The sequence below is a fragment of the Accipiter gentilis genome, chromosome 4 (genome assembly GCF_929443795.1).
Source record: "Accipiter gentilis chromosome 4, bAccGen1.1, whole genome shotgun sequence".
NCBI classification, from domain to species: domain Eukaryota; kingdom Metazoa; phylum Chordata; class Aves; order Accipitriformes; family Accipitridae; genus Astur; species Astur gentilis.
This window is the reverse complement of record NC_064883.1, coordinates 8,683,686-8,704,227: the sequence shown is the minus strand read 5'-3', so window position 1 is coordinate 8,704,227 and position 20,542 is coordinate 8,683,686. Positions and strand designations below refer to the sequence as shown.

The window sequence follows — 20,542 nt, the reverse complement described above, 5'->3', positions numbered from 1 at the left end:
TGTAGGCTTGTCCAGCTGAAACTGAGACTTTTAATCTGCTTTGCTGTCGTTCATTCAGGCTCCTCTTACCCTCCTTGCAAGAAGAGCAGCATGCCAGGGGGCCACAGCCACCTGGTACCATTCTGTACATCTATTGCAAGGTGACTAAGGCACTTTTTCCTTTTAAGTTAGGAAACTTTAAGAGCTTGTCCAAGGTGCCTTCTGAGAGCCATACAGGTTGAAATCCTTTATTTACAGGGCAGATGCAGGTATTAAGCTCTCCTTTAAAACCCCAAAGACGTGCATCAGCACTAACAATACATACTTCTTTAAAATGTGGTTTACAAAGCTTTGTGATCCAAAATGTGCTTTAAGGTCATATAAGCAGAGATGGAAATACAGCTTGTGTCTGGAGCTGGGTCGGACAGTCAGGTTGGCGAATGGTCTGCATCTCTCAGTACCCTTTTGAACTTAGACCTTCTAGTTGATGGCCTAAATATATCTTTTTCCTATAAATCAGCTAATATAAATATGTTAAAGAAATATATCAAGTCCTACAGCTTAGGTAATGGTGTCTGCGTGGAGGAAGCAGTGACCTATGAAGCTCCCATGGGAGTTACAGGATGAGACGTGGGGCTGCAGGTCTCGCCCACTTCTGGTTTCCTCTTGCTTGAAATTGGTCTTCAGAGTCTTAAAGGAACAGAGCAAGCTGATCAGAAATTAATTCCCCATCTTTCTGACAGAAAATGAAAAAAAAACAGCCAAAAGCTTGCGAGTTTCTTTTCAGCCAGGAAAAAACTCATAAAAATGTGAAAATACTCTGGTTTTAATCCCCAGAGTGGCTACAGACCGTGGCAGCAGTAATGTGTACTTTACCAGCTGGCACACGCTCAGAAGCTGTCATAATAAATAAATAAATAAAAGTATTTAAAATCAATCGACGTTCAAAAACTTGACAACAGCACAAACCTTGGCACGCTGCCTGGACGGCAGATCTCGGTATTCACCTGGCTGGAAGAGCAAGGACGCTCTGTCCTCTGTCCCCACATAATACCCAGCCCATGGCCCCCAACATCTCCCGGTAGCTCCCTGTGTGCTCACAGGCAGTGAGGCCCCAGGTAAGCCCTTGGCAGCCCGGCTGGCGAGAGGTAGGCGGCTGCATCTTTGCAGGTCAGCCTTAGAGAATGCTGCAGAAAGGGTAAGACGCAGGAAAACAAAGGGGCATGTGAGATTTCTGAACGAGAGAAAGGCCTTTTGCTCCCTATATGCAAATACTTCAGACATTTAATCTGTGTTTATGTGCATGTACGAGGGCAATGCATATGCCAAAAGATCATATACTGTTCTCACAGATTGACCACAGAAGGAAAATTCTGAGATCAGTACAGAAAGAGGAGCATTTGCTTGGGTTGGCTCTGTGCTCCAGTTTCCCAAGAACAGGAAAATGCCCATAAAATCTGATGGGTGTAACACTTCAGTGGGTTATAATCAGTACAGAAAGAGGAGCATTTGCTTGGGTTGGCTCTGTGCTCCAGTTTCACAAGAACAGGAAAATCCCAATAAAATCTGATGGGTGTAACACTTCAGTGGGTTATAATATGGGTTTATAAAATAAACCCTTGGCTTATAAATCCCACTAACCACAACAGGGCTATTTTGTGCAATTTTCCTTCTAGTGCCTTCTATTTGCAGAGGTCCAGAGCTCTAGATGCTGCTAAATGGTGTTGACAATTCTATGCGCTCCCCTTCAGTGCATGAGAAACTGAGGCACAGGGAAGTTAAGCAACCCCCCGCAAAGCCACAGATGACTCAATTACAATACCAGAAATGGAGTTTCAGTCTGGTAAATCACAATATCAGTCATTTTATGAACTGGATTATAAAACCCAACTGCTTGTCACACCAGAACAATATTATAAATACTGCGAGTATGAAAGCCTAAGAACCTACTACAATCTGTAGAAGAGCCTGAAAGCCTAACGATTAATGCAAAATGGCTGCTGCATCAGCCCCAAGAGACTTCTACGTGTCATTTGCTGCCAGACAGTCTTCTCCCACTTTATCTGTGGGATCAGTAGAAACAAAGCTGAGAGACACCAGTGCTACCCTTCTGCAACTGCAAGATCATAATCTGTCAGTGCTGGCATAGATCAAACATGTACTTGACTTTGATGTTGCTCCACTGTGTGCTCAGAAAGACTTCAAATTCCTCTTTTAAACTTTGCTACTATGGATTAAATTAATTCCTCATGACTCCCTTGCGGCAGCAGATTCACAGCCCAGCTGACTTCATTCTCATGCCTTTCACAAAAAATAACTCTGTATTGACTTCTTTCAAGAAGCTAAAAAAAAATCCATTGACACTTTTCCCTGGGTAGAAGAAAACTGAAATCGTAGCACTGCCTTCTTTAGGCAAAGCATTTCCCTTTACTTGTGTACATTCCCTGGGCGCATGCATTCATGCACACGCGCTGAGAAAAACGGTTAACAGCTTCTTTTCTCTTTCCCTCACTCAATCCTCTTCTGCATTCTTCCTACATCCATCTTCTCATCCCAAATGCCCTTTTACCATTACAGTAGTGTGACTACAGAAAGCATCCGCCCTATTTCCTTTTCATTAAAGCAGCGATTCCTTGGAGATGAGAAGGGAAGAAACAGAACATCTAGGCTGGGGTCTGTTAATTCCTGTGAGGTTTTTCCTCTCTTGCCTATTTCTGATCTTCCTCAAACAATTCCCGCTAGAATTGAAGGGCTTTCCAAGTTCTCTTCTGCCTCCTGAGCTGCAGCATGAAATAGGTCTCCTGGATGTGTGTGTCCTGGGTGAGCCCTATGTTGCATTACAGCTGAATGTTCCCTGCTTTTGCTATCACACACTAGCAACCAAGAGTTAAAGACTGCAGGGATACGTGGCCTATCCTGACACCAGACTTCCTCCTGTATAAACACAAATGATATTTTTCTATAGTTTTAACTAAGATTAGCGGTTTCTTTTGCTGTAATCATGCTGCTGGTGCTCCTGTGCCAACACAGCCCACCCACGGGAAGCCTCTGTGCCCGATATGAAACAGACTGTAAAAACCAAGGAGACTAAAATGAGAAGTCACAGACTGTTCCCTTCCTGTGCAGGGGTTTGGTAATATTGACAAGCCCACAAATGAACTGTCTGTACTAGGAGCAGAGGCCTACAAGCGCTATCTGTCTACAGGTACATAGGGAATAAGCTGGTTTTTACAGCACTTCAGATTGCTTGTCGGCGGAGCTCCCATCCCTTCACTGAAACCACCCGATTTTGAAACAGCTTGCTTTGCTGTGCTGGAATTTAAGCCTCCACCTTCCAGTCTGGTCACCACAAAAATCTAGTATTCACCTGCACGTCCAATACCTATGGACTACAGATAGCGCTACGCTCATTCATAGCAATGACACAGCATGGACAAGCTTACTTGAACCAGTTGGGATCTCCATGCCAGCTGCAGCATCACTTTCAGCTGAGGTTCCCTTTTGGACTGGTTGCTGCCTCTCAGAAACATTCACAGGTTATAGACAAACCTTCGGATCGGTTACTGCTTCCTTCGCTGGAAAGCCAAGCAAGCGCTGCCTCAGCTCCTGCACTGACCTTTGTCCCTGGCAGCAGGAGCACTTGTTCACCGCAAAAAACCTACCTGAAAACCACTGGCTTTGCTTGGCTTACATCTCCAAAGGAGCTTCCACAGCCTGAAGTTGGACACCTGCCTTACTTGTAACACAAATATCGCCCCAGAAAAAAATCTGAACTGGCCACCGGTGCAGTCCCAGCTTCCTGCACTTCAGGGGTCCAGGTATCATACCTGTCTTCTGTTTTTCAGGATGCCCGTGCCCCCATCAGCTCACCACATGAAGCCAAATGAGTCGACCTTTGTATTAAACCAGGGGGAACAGGGGAACACAGAGATGACCACATGGTCTTTGACATGCATTTTCTTGAGCCTTAAGCAGCATTTAACTGAACCCTTTCCCCTCGTTTGCATTACAGTCCTAGTCTGTCAGGTAATGCCACAAGCAGGTCAGAAGCCCCTTTCCCCTCCTGCATGCAAGACCAGAGCTGTACTTAAGGAGCCTTGTCACAGCCAGCAGCCAGCTTTCTCGCTAGTGGCTGTGTCCTCTTCTGATTTTTATTTACTGCTGCAAGGCGAATTGCCGCAGCCTCCTGAACTGCCTCTGATGTCCTTTCCTTGTCCCTCACCCACAGGATCAAGTGGGCTTCTACTCGTTGGTCTACGGCTAATTTCACAGGACCTCCTGGGGGTCCTTTGCTACCGCGGCTCGCATCAGTCTTCCCCTTGGCCTTCCCAGCACGGAGCTGGGTGCAGGCACGAAGCCGTGGACAGGCTGTGCGCCAGCGTGGCTGCTCTGCTCTCACCTGACTCGGCACAGGCCTTCGCCATACACCACCACAGAAGGGTCTACGAATCCTGAGGTAATTTCATCCCTGAGTATTATCTGCATTAACCTCACAGGTCATATCTATCAGGGGAGGCACTACAGATAAAGTCAAATCAGGTGCTACTTTAATCTCTGTTTATTTGAAAGATCCATTTACATAAAGCAACAGTAACCACACCACACTGGACAGTTATTTTGCTAGCACTCCAAGCCTTTCCCACGAGGCTGTTCAGGAACTGCCTTCTTTAGAAGGGTAACCACTACACAACCCTTCTTTTGGCTTACCTTTCTAGCCACTCATCTGGGCTCTCAAATGCAAATGGCCAATCCCAAGGTTATTTTTTTCTCTCAAGCTGGAGAGATATTCTGTTGAAAGAATCTGTTGCCTCCCTTTCAGGCTTCTGTGAGTCACAAACAAGACAGAAAGCTTTTAAATGCCCAGACGAGTCCAGCCCCAAGACCTTTGCCCAGCCAGATCCACAGCCAGGTGATTGCCTTCTCTTATGGCCAATGACACCTGGCTTTCCTTCTCCTAACAAAGCTGTAGCCTTTGCCAGTGGCTCATTTCTATCAGGAATTTTAATCTAACCAAAGCTTTCCTGCTCACTTGTATTCCACGAGAAACCTCTTGACCAACAGCATCAGGATGCTGGGCACCTCCTGGGCCCACGCTGACTTTCCAGAGCAGAGCCAGGCTTCCTTTCCTGGACTGGTATTTTCGCCCCTCAAAGATTCACCTCTGCTTGCTAGTCACCCTTTGGGCTCTTTTCCCAGTAGGCCCTGGCTGCTGCCTCTGAGAGTCTTCCAGATTTTACTGTTGGTCTTATTTTAAATTCCCTTTGCGTCTTTCTTACTCCTGCAAGCACTCTGATCATTTTTCCCTTGTCATTTTACAGAAATAAATATTTACAATTACTCTCCTTAGAAACAAAAAACATCCACCTGACAACTCTGCTGTCCGTTTTGACAATATTTAGGGTTCCTGCAGGTTGTTTCATTACAGGAAAAAAAAAACCCCAAACCCTGATGATGGGGTCAGATATTCCTTTTACAGAAAGGCAGCTGGGATCCCAGCTCCCTCAATGTCAGGCATCACCACTTGGTTTTGCGTTTTCTCTCTCTGCTGTTTCTCTCACAAATGCCCAACACCCTCTCCCCACAGTGCGGCAACTCAGGGGGTAACCAGGGTCCCCCCCCTGCACTGCCCAGCCAAGGCTGTCACCCCGTACAGCTCCTGTTCTCAACCCGCCTTGCCCATCGCTGTGGCTCTTTCTCACTGCTCCAACAGTGTTAGTCCTCAAGAAAGCTGGACTGTTTTCTGCAGCTATTCCACACAGGGTCTGGTTGCAGGCTAAACTTACACTTTCCTGATTCAAAGAGGCTGTGCCACCCATCCAGTGAGATGTGGTGTTTCTTTTCTTTGGGAAAATAATGGGAAAAACACAAAGAAAGTGTGAGGAATACTGCCAACAGTGCTCAGATGTTACTATCTCGTTTTGTGCCTTTGAATTAATAAACCATATTCTTTTCATACCGCTGTGTATCAATATTAATCATAGCAGAAAAGTCAATCAAGGCATACATTTGTGGCATGCATAAAAGGCAGTTTGGGTAAGGAGCATTGAGATACTCTTCTTCTCCAGCAGCTGCTGGTAATTTAAACACTTCCCCATCTCTGCAAAACCTCAGAAACCTTTGGCCTAGATGAGTAGAATAGGGGAGGAGAAGGAATGAGGGGGAGAGGAAGAGAGTCTTTCTGCTATCTCAATTTGGAAGGTGGCTTCCTTCAGGCTGGTTCTTACAAGGTGCAGACTGGTTCATGTAACCCTACTAAAAATGAGTATAAAATTAACATCTAGTTTTCATCATGTGAATGCAACCTCCTTAAATGCACAGCGCAGGAACCTCAGTAGAGCAGAGCCCTGAAAAATGGTTATAAAAGACACCATAAACACAGTGGCATACAGGTAGGATAGGAGAGGTTACCCTGAAAAGAAATCTGCTGTCTCCAGGAGGGTTGAGCTACCCACCCCCTTGGGGTCTTCACTGCCGCGTGGAACCACAGCCACACGCTTGAGCGTGTTGTAATATTATTCCCCGAAGCATTGCTTCCAGAAATGATGCTTCAGGACCAGAAGACTCAACTCTTTGGAGCTGACATGACATTCAAAACAGTTCCAGAAACAAGGATGAGCTGTTGCTTGAGGCTGATGGGACTATAAAGTGGAGTTGGCAGCAAAATGGACAAAGGTCCAGATTATTCTTCTTTCCCCATTATTCTACACTTTCCCCCCCTACCGGTTGTTTATCTCTGCTTTCTAGTTATTGCTTTGTGACCTGTAAACTTTTTTATTTGCGACCTATTGCTATGCAAAGATGTGTGAGGACAGAAATAAAAGTACTTTTAGCCCAGAAGTTTTCAGACATACCTGGAAGATACCCAGATGCATTTTCCCAACTATAAGAAAGACCAGTTATCGCTTAAGAACATCCTCACTGTTAAATGTGATTAGTTTTAAAATTTGCAAGTACAGTGCTGAAATCCATTCTTTAAATGTGAAATCACATCCTGGTGCCAGATACAAATAATTGACTCAGCTGACAGTCACAGAACGTTTGAGAAACCATTAAGATAACTAAAAATTTAAATGGAATTAATTCACCTTCTGTACCCACTGTGAGATTTCTACAAGACAATAGAGAACTTTTTGCTTTTTTCTTAGGAGATGTTTCTTAAACCGCAGATGCAATCAAAGCACTAAAGGAATTTTTTATTATGTCATTTTTGATACCAAATAGCCCCGATTAGCAAGTAATAATGGCACACAGGTATGTAACAGCTCCCCAAAGTATGTCTCTTAATCCAGCCCCACAGTTGTGGGATTATGACTGAATCATCTGCCAGATGTTATTTTTTCCACATATTATCAAGTAAACATTTACATTACTTTTGTGACAGAAGCCTTGCTAAGAGCTTGCTGGGTATAAAAGTGATTTTCAGAGGCTTGGCCAGAAGGGCACAGTGCGGGGCTTTCCTGCGGAGCAGCGTGTGGGCTGGCGATTTACCCAAACTGCCACATTGTGAACCAGATTTCCCGATCGGGTTCACACCTTCTCCGAGCCTGAAACCAGAAGCTGTTGGCCTGCAGGGATGGAGGAGGAAGGGGCCGCGACCGGCTGCGGTCTCTGCCCGGGGAGCTCTGGGGTCTCTTGCAGGCCAGCCCCCGGGGCTGCAACCATGGAAAATATTCGACTGCCAAGAGAGCAGAGTCTGGCATTTTCCTTCATATTGGCCTCTTCTACTAGGTTTTCAGCAGAGATGATAAGTCTTCCCTCTTCTAAGGGGCAAGTTATTTGTTGAACTGTTATTTTTCAAGAGGACAGTTTAAATGGCTTCTCTAGACACACAAGTGTGTGCCATAGGAGAAACGCCAGGCCATGCAGGCGATGGAAATGTGAAATTCTTGTTTGTCTGGGTGGCATCTACAAGTGTCAAATAAATGTAAAGCACTCTGAAACAATTTTTGAGGTCTAATAACTTACTTGTTATTGCAAAGCAATTTGGAATATAGCAGAGAAAATAAATCTTGATGATTCCTGTACCTCAGCATTAATTAATAACGGAAAAAGCATACCCAATTGAAGAGAAATGATAACAAATGTAAATCCTTTTTAGCATTTTACAGAGCTTAGTAGAAAAAATTATTAGCTCCTAAAGGTTTGAAAGAATGGATAAAATTGTTTTTCAAAGGATGTGCTTCTTCGAACATTAGGATTCTCTAGACGTTATCTTAAAATATATCTGAAATGAACTGTAACGGCTGCGTTATTAAATGCTATAGGGCTTTTCCCCAAAGGGTATCTGCATTACTCTTGTGGCCCTCAGAATCTTATTATTTGAATATCTTTAAATTAACGGATTGTTCAAACCATTGGGAGTAAAATAAAGTGTACTAGCTCTGCACATTTTGAAAGGTTTTGGAAAAACCCTTAGAAGAAATGATGTATACTATTACTATTATTTAGTGCAGAAATCTATCATCTCGTACAAGCCACCCTCTCTATCACCCTTCTCTCATAAACGCCTTGAATGTAAACCACCTGGCTTTGTGGTCACATCAGAGATGATAGAGAGATAGAAAGGCCGTGTGTCTTTAGATTCATGTCTAAAGTTGATTTTATGTAGTCTTAAAATGCGCACCCTTTTGGTCACTGTCTTCGTCTGAAAGACCTCGGAGGATCTGTAGGTATAGCTGACCTTGACCTACAAATCTCAGTTGAACCATCTCAAACTTGACACTGAAGGAATCCAGGATGTTAGTTAGAAGGATCTCTATTGACAGACAGAAGGTGGGAGATAGCAATTTGCTGTAAGTTGGTGAAAGTTCCTCAGAGATGGAATCGGAGCTCTCACCAACTTTCCCCTTCCTTTGCACAGAATGCAGCTAAAGGAAAGTCTTGCTGATGAAACTGTAAAATCTATTAAGTGGGATTTCCAGTGCCCTGGAAATCAGCCTCAGCTGGAAACTAATTTGTTTTGCCTTTGCCTAGCAGGGATTTTCCACGCAGTGGACCCTTGTTTGCTATGTAAGTCATCCGAGTATTTGTTAGTGTCATAGCCAGAGCCAGATGATGTTTATTCTGCTAACATCCAGTCGGTCTCCGGCAGCGCTCATTGAGGTCAGGGCTTTATTTATAGAAGCAGATATACATTGAGATTCGTTTTCTTTCCCTTGCCATAATCTACCTAAGCTCATCCAAAATAGAAAGAAGCATGCAGACATGCAAGTAATATACTAATTGGGCCAGATCCATGAATTAGCACAGCACCATAGAAGCCAATGGAAAAAAGCATTTTAGAGCAGCTGAGGATCTTGTCTGTTATTTCTCACAGGGAAGGGAAGGGAGGGGTTTTAAACCTGAAATTATAAAGCAAAAAGCAAAACCAACCAAGCAACAAAATGTCCTGGCATGTGGCAGAACAGGTCTGCAATGCAAAATCCCTCCACCGAGATCTGCAATTTGAAGTATTTTTTTTTTTTCTCCTGTGTTCCCAATCACCGGAAAGTGCAAGAATCAGAGTGCAGAGCTCCAAGCAAGGAAAAGTAACAAGACTTAAAGCAATTTACCTGCTGAAAGTGAGAAGACATTGTCAACGTACGCAGTCTGAGATAAAGCAAAGCAGAAGAAAAGCTGCAGGTAAGATCCCCAGACAAGTGGGCTGAGGACCAACATGCTGGCTGCGCCCTGGCAGATTCCAGCTCAGAGGCACAGGGCTGCTTTGGGGATCTCTCTCTCTCTCTCTCCACTCGCTCCCTCTCTGCCTTGCCTGCTCTCTGCCTCTTCCCTCGCTGTGGGATGCGTGTGTGTGTCTGTGTGTGTACGTCTCTCTCTTCCCCCCCTCACCCCCCACCCCTGTGCCTTTAGGAAGAAAGAATGCCAACCATTTCCCATTAAATCTTCTCCTTACACCAGACACGGTTATATTTAACTCCTGCACTGGATCAGTTGCCCCTATTGTTGACATTAGCTGCTAAAACTGGGGCATGGGGGATTCTGGTTTTGCTAACAGAAGCAAAAAGGCACTTTGGATAATAATAATAATAATAATAATGATGAGCAGGAAAAGGTGAAATTATGAACCGGACTACAAACAGCATCCTTGGGTGCAGGCAACCAGACACCAATGTTGAGATGGATAAAATCCCTGATATGATCATCTTTTACAGGTCACTAATTGCCTTAATGAGACAGATGAGCAGTGACCTAACATCGGCTTACCGCTGGTAGTTACAAGCGTTGCATTCACTTACAGAGTGCATCTCGGGCTGAGGGATGCCACAAAGGCTTCACAAACCACAGAACAGATTATTATTTAGGATTTAAGCGAAAATGACGGCATCGCCAATAGTGCCAGACATCGTAGGACTGCAAAGAGTTTACTGACAGGGTGCAACAGGTGGAAGAAACAATACGTGTGCCATGACGGGGCAAGTGAAACGCTATCAGCTCCGGGGGTGGTGACAGCCAACACACTACGCAGCACTGTGGGAAGAAAACAAACCTCTGGCTCTCTGAAAAGCAGCGCGTGCCCTTACCTGTACAAAAGCTTGTTGTTTCTGTGCCTTGTTGCCACTCGCAGGGCTTTGCAAGTAAATTTCTGTCCTCTGAATAACTAGCAGAGGGACCCTCCTTTCTGCCTGGAATCTGACAGTGGTTTCCATGAAAAGCAGAGGTACTCCTTCACTGTGAAAACCGTCATTACTCCCTCTCTTCTGGACAGAGATGGTTCTCTTTGTCCACTGTTTATTGTTCCTTTCAAGACAAACATGGAAATCTTTTGGATTAATTAGAGAATTGATTTTTTTTTTTCATTTGAGAAAATTACTCATTGACAGAGACAATGACAAGTCCCCCTGAGTGTTAACTCCTACTGAGTACACCACTAAAGGGCAAAGTGATGTATTGCCACAATGCTAGTTACACAGTTTTGGCTGTTACTTTCCAGACATTGCAAACGTATTAACAAAATCTTTCTAAATGTAATGGCTTGATAGGGACAGCCACATCTGCCTTATACATTTCTATCCTTAAAGGACATGCTTAATATAAGCATAATGCTTTCTAAAATCTCTTTCCAGTACTGCAACACTTTGGATAACTGAATTTATTTTTTAATTTAATCTACTTTATTCCACTGTCTGTTACTTTTCAGTATTTGGCTATTTTTAGTGAAGATAGTAGTTCGGCCGCTTCCTTCTTTGACCAAGATGACCATGGATTAAGTAAGTGCCATTTGTTCTCTCGGCATGCTGCATCTCAGAGGGAAAGGCATAGCTCCTGCAAAGTTTATCATGACAAGCCCTAAGCATGTAAGGTAAATGTCCAGCTGCTCTATTGTAAAGGTAAGCAGCGGACAATTCCCATGCCAGAAGCCTGCATGGATGCTGGAAAAAATTGCTCAGAAGTTAAAATGCCAAGATTTTACCAAAAGATTCACCTCTGAAAATGTTTGACCAACTCAATAGACAGTGAAAGCAACAATTGAGTAATTTAAAATCTTCCTGAAATCCTCCTGTAGTCTTTTAGCAATAGAAAATTTGGTAGAAATTTGTAGTAAAAAACATGTTCCATTTGATAAGGAAATTAATTAATCCAATAATACTGCAAAGAACCAAGATCATGCAGTAAGACCCATATCTTTCCCCTCCTCCATCACCCCCTTAACAATTTTAGTTCTTGGTTCTTTGGCCTGGAACAGAAATGCATGTTTGGGTAAAAATGCAGCATAACAAGGAATGCACCTTTTCCTCGCAAGAGCAAGTGCTATATTGGAGGTGGCCAGAAGTGATACAGAAAGCCAGGGCTGCTTCAGAGTTAAAAACCCCCACATATAGTTAGCTTTACACTCAATTCTTAGGTAGAGATTTTTTTATCCGCTATTTTCAGTGGAGAACCCCAATTAAAAATGGATGTTTTGTCAACATTCTCCTTTCTTTAGACATAGCATCTCCATCACTCTGAAGTCTGAGCCTGTTTGACCTGAACTGGCTCCCAGCCAACATGAAAGGAAAGCTCTGTACGCAAATACTCTGCAGTGGAAAATGCACCACCTTCCACAAATGTCTCAAAAGGAGATGTTTGGACTTATATTTGAAGTGACCGCTTCTCAAGATGTAGCGGTAGTTCATCAGCTCGTTAAATTTTTAGTGGGACCACCATTAGGTCAACACAAAGGAGAGCTCTCATTACAAGGCAGCAAGCCAGGGCGTGTCAAGGTGCAAGCACTGGCTTTTGTTTCCGCCAATTTTAAGGTATTGGCCTTAACAGCTGACACTGCTGGCAAGGTTGCTAATGCTTTCAGTGGGAAAAGAATGAAGTCCGCTGGAAATAAAATGGACAATAGCTGTGGGCTTTTTGCTTTTGACATAGATGACAGTGCACAAGGCTGACACTCCATGCTGACTGGCGCTCCATGCTAGATGACAAGGATGAACACCTGGTCACACAGCTTGTTTCTGACCTCCGAGGCATCGGTACACGTGATAGAGACAATCCTGAGGAGGGGGAGCGTCACGTAGCAGAGTGAGCCTTACGCGGTGCGAGAAACTTGGCAGACGTGTGGTTTCTAGGCCCCTGAGCTGTCCATCATCCGTGAACTTGCTCAGTCAAGCAGTGCGTTCCTCCAGATATTCCCAGGGGCTCGTGAAGCCAATGGAAAGCTTCAGCTCCCTTCAGAGAGCTCTGCACCAGGTAGTTAAGGCCAACGCTCCGAGATCAGAAGCAAGTCCTTGTCTCTATCATCCAAACAGCAATCAGTAACAAAGGATTTTTTTTTCTTTTTTTTTCCGTATTCACTGCAGCTGCAGCTGGTGTAGTGAAAACCCACATTAATATGACTTCACGGTGCAACTGCTGGAGAAGATCCCATAAATATTTGGGAATAAAAAAATTTAAAACTTTTGGAGGAACAAATAAAAAAAAATCTTAAAATTTTTATATGAAATTATGCAGTTGCTAAAAACTGAAGTAACATATATGGCACAATTCCTACTCTTGTCTCACCTAGAATTGCTACTCTGATACCAGGAGTAGCGTTCATCAAATGGAAAAAATACAATGGCTTCGGCAGAATTTCTATTTCAGACTACATGACCTTAAGAAAGAAACACGGCAAGGTTTTCACACTGAGTCTTGTAAGATACCCAAATGGCCTAAGTGAGAATAAGGGGTTTTGAGGACTTGACTTTTAAAAATTGTTCCACAGTGAGAACCCCAGAACCCCAAAGGTCATCTGCAGTTTAGTGTTCAAAGAAAGACCCCCACATTTTTATCACAGGGCATCAACTGCAGTTTAAAAAAAATCCTATTTTGAGTAGATGCCATAGCAACTAAAAATGTCAAGAGCCAACCAACACATAATGAAAAAAAAATCTACACAGTTTACCTGCTCAAGTAGCTGTTGCTTGACCTTTTCAACTCAGACCAACTATGTAAATAGAACTTATGATCCTTGTCTATGCAAGAATTAATGAATACTTTGTTAAAAAAGAAGGCTTCTTCCCAGTCCTATCCATTTCTGGTTGGTAGGTACTTCATCAACAAGCCAAGGGAAAATGAATGTAGTTAAATTATCATCAATCTCAAGGTCCTGTATGAACACAGTTCTAGTCAGAAGGACAAAGATAACCATAGACTCACAGAATAGTCTGGGTTGGAAAGGGACCTTTAAATGTTATCTAGTCCAACACCCCCCTGCAGTGAGCAGGAACATCTTCAACTAGATCAGGTCGCTCAGAGCCCCGTCCAACCTGACCTTGAATGTTTCCAGGCATGGGGCATCCACCACCTCTCTGGGCAACCTGTGCCACTGTTTCACCACCCTCTGTCGTGGTTTAACCCCAAACAGCAACTAAGTCCCACGCAGCCGCTGGATCACCTCCCTCATAGTGGGATGGTGGGCAGAATCAGAAGGGTAAAAGCAAGAAAGGCTCGTGGGCTGAGATCTGACAGTTTAATAGGTAAAGCAAAAGCCGCGCTTGCAAGCAAAGCAAAACAAGGGATTCACGGGCAGGCAGGTGTTCAGCCATCTCCAGGAAAGCAGGGCTCCATCACACGTAATGGTTACTTGGGAAGACAAACACCATCACTCCAAACACCCCCCCCCTTCCTTCTTCTTCCCCCAGCTTTCTGCTGAGCATGATGCCATATGGTCTGGGATACCCCTGTGGTCAGTTGGGGTCAGCTGTCCCGGCTGTGTCCCCTCCCAACTTCTTGTGCCCCCCCAGCCCCCTCGCTGGTGGGGTGGGGTGAGGAGCAGAAAAGGCCTTGGCCCTGCTCAGCAGTAGCGAAAACGAAAACATCCCTGTGTTATCAACACCATTTTCAGCACAAATCCACAACATAGCCCCTACTAGCTACTGTGAAGAAAATTAACTCTATCCCAGCCAAAACCAGCACATCCTCATTGTAAAAAATTTCTTTCTTATATCTAGTCTGAATCTACCCTCTTTTACTTTAAAACCATTACCCCTTGTCCTATCAAGATATTCGATATATAATCGAAACTTTCTAGTTCAAAAGTCTGAAAGCTCTTCTGCAGAGTTGGGCAAAGGTAAAACAGCAACCCAGTGTTAATGCAATAATTCAATAACAGCTTATGTCTGCAAAGCAGTACAGAAGAATTCTGTTCATTCAATTAGTGTGGGAGATGGAAAGGACTCTTTATAATTACGTTTTCCTTGTTAGATAGTTATTTAGCAACAATTGTTTTTCACAATAAAAATACCTGTTCAAGTTTGCACGCCTGAATCAGTTACATCTAAACATTTAGATTTCATACTTTGACAACGTAGCTAATGTTACTTTGGAAGATGGTATTATCTAAAGTACAAAGGCAGCCGCTGAAGTAAAAAGCACAGAAAAACAATGAATGGCTTCACCATTTCCTTGCTGTTGCATTAAATTTAATTCAGAAGCCCATACAGGAACAGACCCACTGTGTGATGAAGTAAATTCAACCACATGCTGAAGTTCTGGCTTAGTCCACAGCTCCATCCATGCCAGTCACCCAGCTGGGTATCAGGTCACAGGGCAGGTGGCCAGTTAAAGGCAAGTCAGTGCTAGTAAGTCTTCAGATTACCCACCGGATGAACAGGGCAGGGCAGTGATGGCAGGACGTTGATGTCCTGCTGAAGGCAGGACATTGATGCCTTGCAACTTCCAAAAGCAAACCCTTTTTGCAAATTAGCCACTTAATGGATGTTGTACATTGCACAAGAAGCAGTGGCCTTCTGGCCGCCTCTTTTTCTCTGTAGTCTGCGTTCACAGAAATGCAAAACTGGCTAGGGAATCTGATTTATTTTTACACCTTTTAGAGGTTATTTGTTTCCAGAGCAGTCCAGCTCTCACCTCATTTTTAGGAAGTTCAGCTCGAAACTCTAACTTTGCACTTTTAGACCTATTTCAAAGGCTCAGTCCTTCACTTTTTTCTCCTGTGAGTAATCCCCATGCACACATTTCTTTTTCTATTTACCATAATGAAACAAACTAGAGAACAAAAGTGTTATGGACATAATTAAAGATTATGGGATAATGCCAAGTGAATTCCATCAAAGCAATCAGAAGAATCCCAATGTGACCTTGTAATGTTGGAAGGCACAACAAAGTAGAACAATTTTAAAACAATATTTCAGCCACTGACCTTTATAACATTACTCTTCTTCCCTGTTCCCGTTTCACCTGCCTTTTAGACCTTGCCTTTCAAACTGCAAATCATTTAGCATTTGCTGTGGGATTGTATAAAATTTTGCACAACAGCAGGGCTGCCATTCGCAGCTGAGATATGTCCATACAGATAACATGGTAGACATGCAGAAAGCCTATGCTTCTCTACAACACATGCACGTGCTGTAAAAATCTATATAGGCAAGAATCGCATGGACTTGCTGAATGTGTTGATCAAATGTGCAGAAAGTTTGATGGCTCCTCAAGATGTTCAGGTACTAGATGATTATTTGGTGCATACATAGTATGCCAAACATGTTCTCATTGTGCTGTATCTACTGCGCAGGAACAGACCACCATGCAGAACACGTGATGCTTCTTGGATGAGATGCGCTCATCACACATGCTCCCAAGTCTGCACAGAATCAAGGGATACATCCAGGATTGCCAGGCTTCTAGAAATCCTGGACAAACATGCAAAATCCTAGGATTATTCATAGAAAAATGTTCCACAGGAAAAAGAAGATGCCCATAGAAATCCATGTGTACAATGGCCTTGACAATGGGAGTGGTGGCCAGCTGAGATCCACAGTTACTAGTATGTAGGTAAACAGCCTTCAACACCCTGGGGTGGTGAATCACAAACAAGTTATCTGTTCTTGACATTTACATCTAGAGGAGATGGAAATAGTCTTCAGGATAATTCTTGCACCCTATTTTCATTTGGATTGTTTATTACTGTTATTTACTTCTATTAGTAAAGGTCTGCAGAACTTGCCGCCTGTACTAGTATCAGTGCAGTGCTGCCGGAGGCACAGAACAGAAGAATCTCTGGCAGTAATTGGCTCTCATGACTCCTCATTTATGTGATTTATCATCTAGCTTGCCAAAAAGCCCAATCAATTAAACACCACAAAGCACAATCTTCTTTCTTCTCTGTTAACATTCTCACAGGAAAAAAAATTATTATTGTTTTAATGTTCACACTAGTCTCAGGACTCTTCATTCCAGAGAGCTTCGCAGATGCCAACAATACAGCATCCTGTTTGCAATTTTCATACTGCACTACAGCCCATTACACCATTAAGATGGAAGAAAACATGGATCCAGCCACCAGTGCATACACACCTAGTAGAATGCCCCCTCACATAGGTACCGCAGCCTTCTGCAGAGGATCCCTATCAGATGAGTGGCCAGAGCACCACTGACTCAGGAAAAGACTTAATCCTGAGTGTAATCTCAGGCATGCAAGTGAAATCAATGAAGCTGCTCCCGAAATGAAGCATGTGTATAGATGCCTTGCCAAATCAGGGCCTGAAAAAGATTCAGATACCTTGTCTTTAAAATAGCACCATGCCTCATTTTCCCACAGCTGGTTTTCCTCTCCTCTCGTGGACTCCGGGCACTAAATATTCAGGGATCCTGTGCCTTGCAGAATGCAAAACCAGGAGCAGTCATGGGTTTATCCAAAGGCCTGACAAAAGAACCAACATTACAAAGCTGGGGATGGGTAAAGAAATAGGTCACAGTAGAAGCGTAGGAAGAACTAGCAGTATGTTCCCAAATTTGCTTGCCCTTTTTTTTTTTTTCCGCCCTAGAAAATGGATGGCCACAAGTGCTGACCATGACACTACAGCAAGCAGAACTCAATGAGACTTCTCTGGCACCATAGTTGCTGGGCAGCACACACCTGCAATTTAAAAAACTGCTGTGTTTTTGTAAGCTGATGGCAAATTTCATGCTGATTTCAAGGTGTGCTGGTCAGGCTATAGGTGGGGAGGCTTTGCCTTTTTACAAGTGCTTCAAATTTTGAAGCCCAGGCCGCACTCTTACTGCGGCAGCACACAAAATGGCTGGGCACTGCATGTTGCCCAGTCATTCCGGTATGCCAGGGTTGTCATCTTCCAAACACAGGGTAACAGCTGAGCCTAATCAAACCAGACAAATGCATTTTCCCAGCTCCCTTTGCAGAATCAGGGAGCTATTATTAAGGCTGCATTAGTCTTTCCATTATAAAGTCCTAATTTTGAAGCTTCAATCATTTGTATTTAAGACACCCTTACCAAGTGACAATTTGGCACACAGGGATGAAAACTTTGAGAAAAAACAGCTCTTAGACTAAATTCAATAATAAAGGTCTCACTGATTTTGACTACCTAGAATGAGGCCCAGCATTAGCTGTTTATCTATGGTAGCTTAAAATCCCTGGTAAGGCTGAAATACTAATTTTTCCTAACATAATTTTTACTTATTTTCTGAGCACTTGAATGATATCCCTGTTTTTGCAGAGCAAGCAGGTTTATGGGCTGGCTAATGAGGCTTTCATACCCAAACACCAGCAGCCACGTCTCCTTGCTATAAGATGGATGCACTGCTTTGGCTGGAAATTCAGGTGTGCCTGCAAGTCCACCAGTATCAATATCAGCACCTCCCAGCACCAAGGTCTATAAAATGCCATACGTGCACATTACCTTAAAGACAGTGCCAAGGAGACAGATGACAAGTTCTTCAAACACTTCAAAAAAGTGCCAGTTTTTTGTTTTTGGTTTTTTTTTTAATACTTTTAGTGTGGTGATTTCATTAGAGAGGGACTTGTCTGTGGACACTGTGGAGCTCTAGCTTGGATGAGTGCCTGAGGGATGTTGACACTGCAGTCACCACTGCAGCTGCAAGCTGATGCAGAGGTATGCAAACCTGCTGTAGCCACCATAAGGAGAGCTAAAGGGCCTCTCTGCCCAACAATTTGGTTCTCAGGTAGGTTTGCAGGTTATGCTAAGTTTTGTGCTGCAACAGCTAGAGCTAGTCACTTCACAAAATTTCATGCCCAGGAATAGTGATTGCTTTCTGGAAGCAAGACCCACAAAAACTTCTGTTGCTATGTAGACTGGAAGTGTAAAAATGCTTCTATAAGTCTTCCACTATCTTCCTCATGTGGTAGCATTACCAACACTAAGTACTAGAGGAAATCTCCCATCAGCTGCGCAAAGGTGTTCTAAGCTGCCAACATTCATGTGTCTGTGGTCATCTACCCAACACTAGATGGGTTGCTAATCCATTTCTTCAGCTCCAAAATACAGCAATTTAAATCCCATCTTCAAAAACATCCCTTCTCTGCATCTAGTTTAGAATTTGACCCAAGGTATTACACAACTAATTGCTAGTTGCATTGCTCAGACATCCTGTAGCTGACAAAAAGTAAAATAATTCTGGGTTAAAGTATTCTATGCAACATTTTCAGTAGTGTGCTTCCTTATCTATGACCCCCTTGAAAAGACTGATGAAAACAAAAGATTTCTTAGAGTATTGATTCAAGCAAGCAAATTGTCATTCTATTTATTTCTCTTACTTATTTCTGCACTATTTCAGGCAGCCTAGAGATTCCTGGAAAGAACAGACACTGAAATAATTCTCAATTATATTACTGTGTGCCATAATTAGCTGGAAGGGTCTGCTTTACTAAGGGCCTCTTTAAACCTTGTCCATCTGGTTTCAATCAAATCATCAAGAGAACAGCAAATGCCTCCTTCAGAATAGCTGTTTCTTACTCATTACAATATTCAGTTATATGTAAACCAATCGGCAGAAGTTGCATTGCCTGTATGTCATGAAGATGATCAGCTCCAATACCTTGTCTGACCTAGGAACCTCACTAAGTAAGGGAGTGCCAAGCACTCTTTTCTCTATTAAGCACAGCCATCAAGCTCTTTAAATAGCATAAAAAGAGCTGCAATGGGGATTTTGATTCCAACATATAAAGGAATGATGTAGTCAGGGGAGAAGTCACTCACATTTCTTAACAGGACTTTTACTGTAACTTACAGCCATAGTGTACTAGTTTCTTGGGTAGAGTGACAGGCCTGAAGACGCACTGCTGCTTGTTTTAAGTGTACTTGGGATTTTGCATGCACACTTAAGAACAAATCTAGCCAGACCGAGTATACATCTGATGCCTCACCAAAATGGATATATGCTATACAGCCATAACAATTAAAGGCAAGCATACATGACATATACCCAAATGTTCACAGGGCAAACAGTCTATGGAATTCACTGCAGAGTAAAGGTGAAACATAATTATTAAAAAGCTAGTAATTACTGCAAACTAAACCCGTTTCCAAGCTGAGCATACCAACAGGCTGCAGGATCACACATTCAACACCTTAAACTATCTTGTGAGGTGCCGAGACAGTGACAAACCTTACTTCTTATTCTTTATACCTGGCCATTTCATTGTGGTTGCTGCTGGTTTCACCTGAGGTCCCATAGTTAAATTACCTGCTGGGTTTTGGACATCTCTGTAATATCTCCCCCGTACCACTTGTTGGTCCCAGGTTCCAACCCGTTTCATGCATGCTGGTGTCCTCTCTGAAGAGAAGGAGCGCTGCTGGCCTGAACTGGGTTTCCCAACCACATGAACCGAGTGAGCCCCTGTAAGAAAGTTTTCACAGGAACTAGACTAATGAATGATGGAGGTCACCCACAACAGGTATAGCAAAATTTCAAATATTCTTTATTTACCCGAAAGCCACGATAAGAAAGATTTGGAACTCTGCCTTATTTAAACACTATATTCTCCTGGTATGTCTCAGTAAATTACACTCAGTACCTCTTGCACAGTATCTTCCCTCAGCTGAGGCCCAGGCATTTTCTTCCTCTTGAGTTTGGCATCTTGAGTCTGTTCAATACTTTTAATTCCATGCTCTGGCCTTGAAGAAAGATTTCCACTTGGCTAAAGTCAAATGGGTCAGCATTCCCCAAACTTACATAATCTGTAATTTTTTGCTCCTTTTAATAAAATTGGGACATTTCAGAGATAACTTGTTCCTGTCTCATCTCCAAAACTTTGTCTTTCACACAGTTTTATCTGCCCAACACCTCACTTCAATGCAACTCCATGACGTAAAACATAGTATCA

At 43.2% G+C, this 20,542-nt stretch overlaps 2 protein-coding genes across 5 annotated transcripts in view; one reads left to right on the top strand and one right to left on the bottom strand.

The window, feature by feature from the left end:
• COLQ (collagen like tail subunit of asymmetric acetylcholinesterase) overlaps positions 1-10,882 on the bottom strand; it is a 44,745-nt gene extending 33,863 nt beyond the window's left edge. For 2 of the 3 annotated variants that reach the window (XM_049799243.1, XM_049799244.1), the window contains exon 1: positions 9,531-9,776. In XM_049799243.1, the coding sequence (XP_049655200.1) occupies positions 9,531-9,636 (106 nt within the window). In that variant the 5' untranslated portion in view covers positions 9,637-9,776. Of the gene's footprint in view, positions 1-9,530; positions 9,777-10,499 lie in introns of those variants that run through there. The other variant, XM_049799245.1, reaches the window with a different exon arrangement.
• BTD (biotinidase) overlaps positions 1-20,542 on the top strand; it is a 68,810-nt gene that overhangs the window by 3,484 nt on the left and 44,784 nt on the right. Inside the window, exons 3-5 of one of the 2 annotated variants that reach the window (XM_049799235.1) lie at positions 6,517-6,651; positions 9,470-9,600; positions 11,117-11,186. The gene's annotated coding sequence lies outside the window, so the exon portion shown is untranslated. The remainder of the gene's footprint in view (positions 1-6,516; positions 6,652-9,469; positions 9,601-11,116; positions 11,187-20,542) is intronic. The other variant, XM_049799236.1, reaches the window with a different exon arrangement.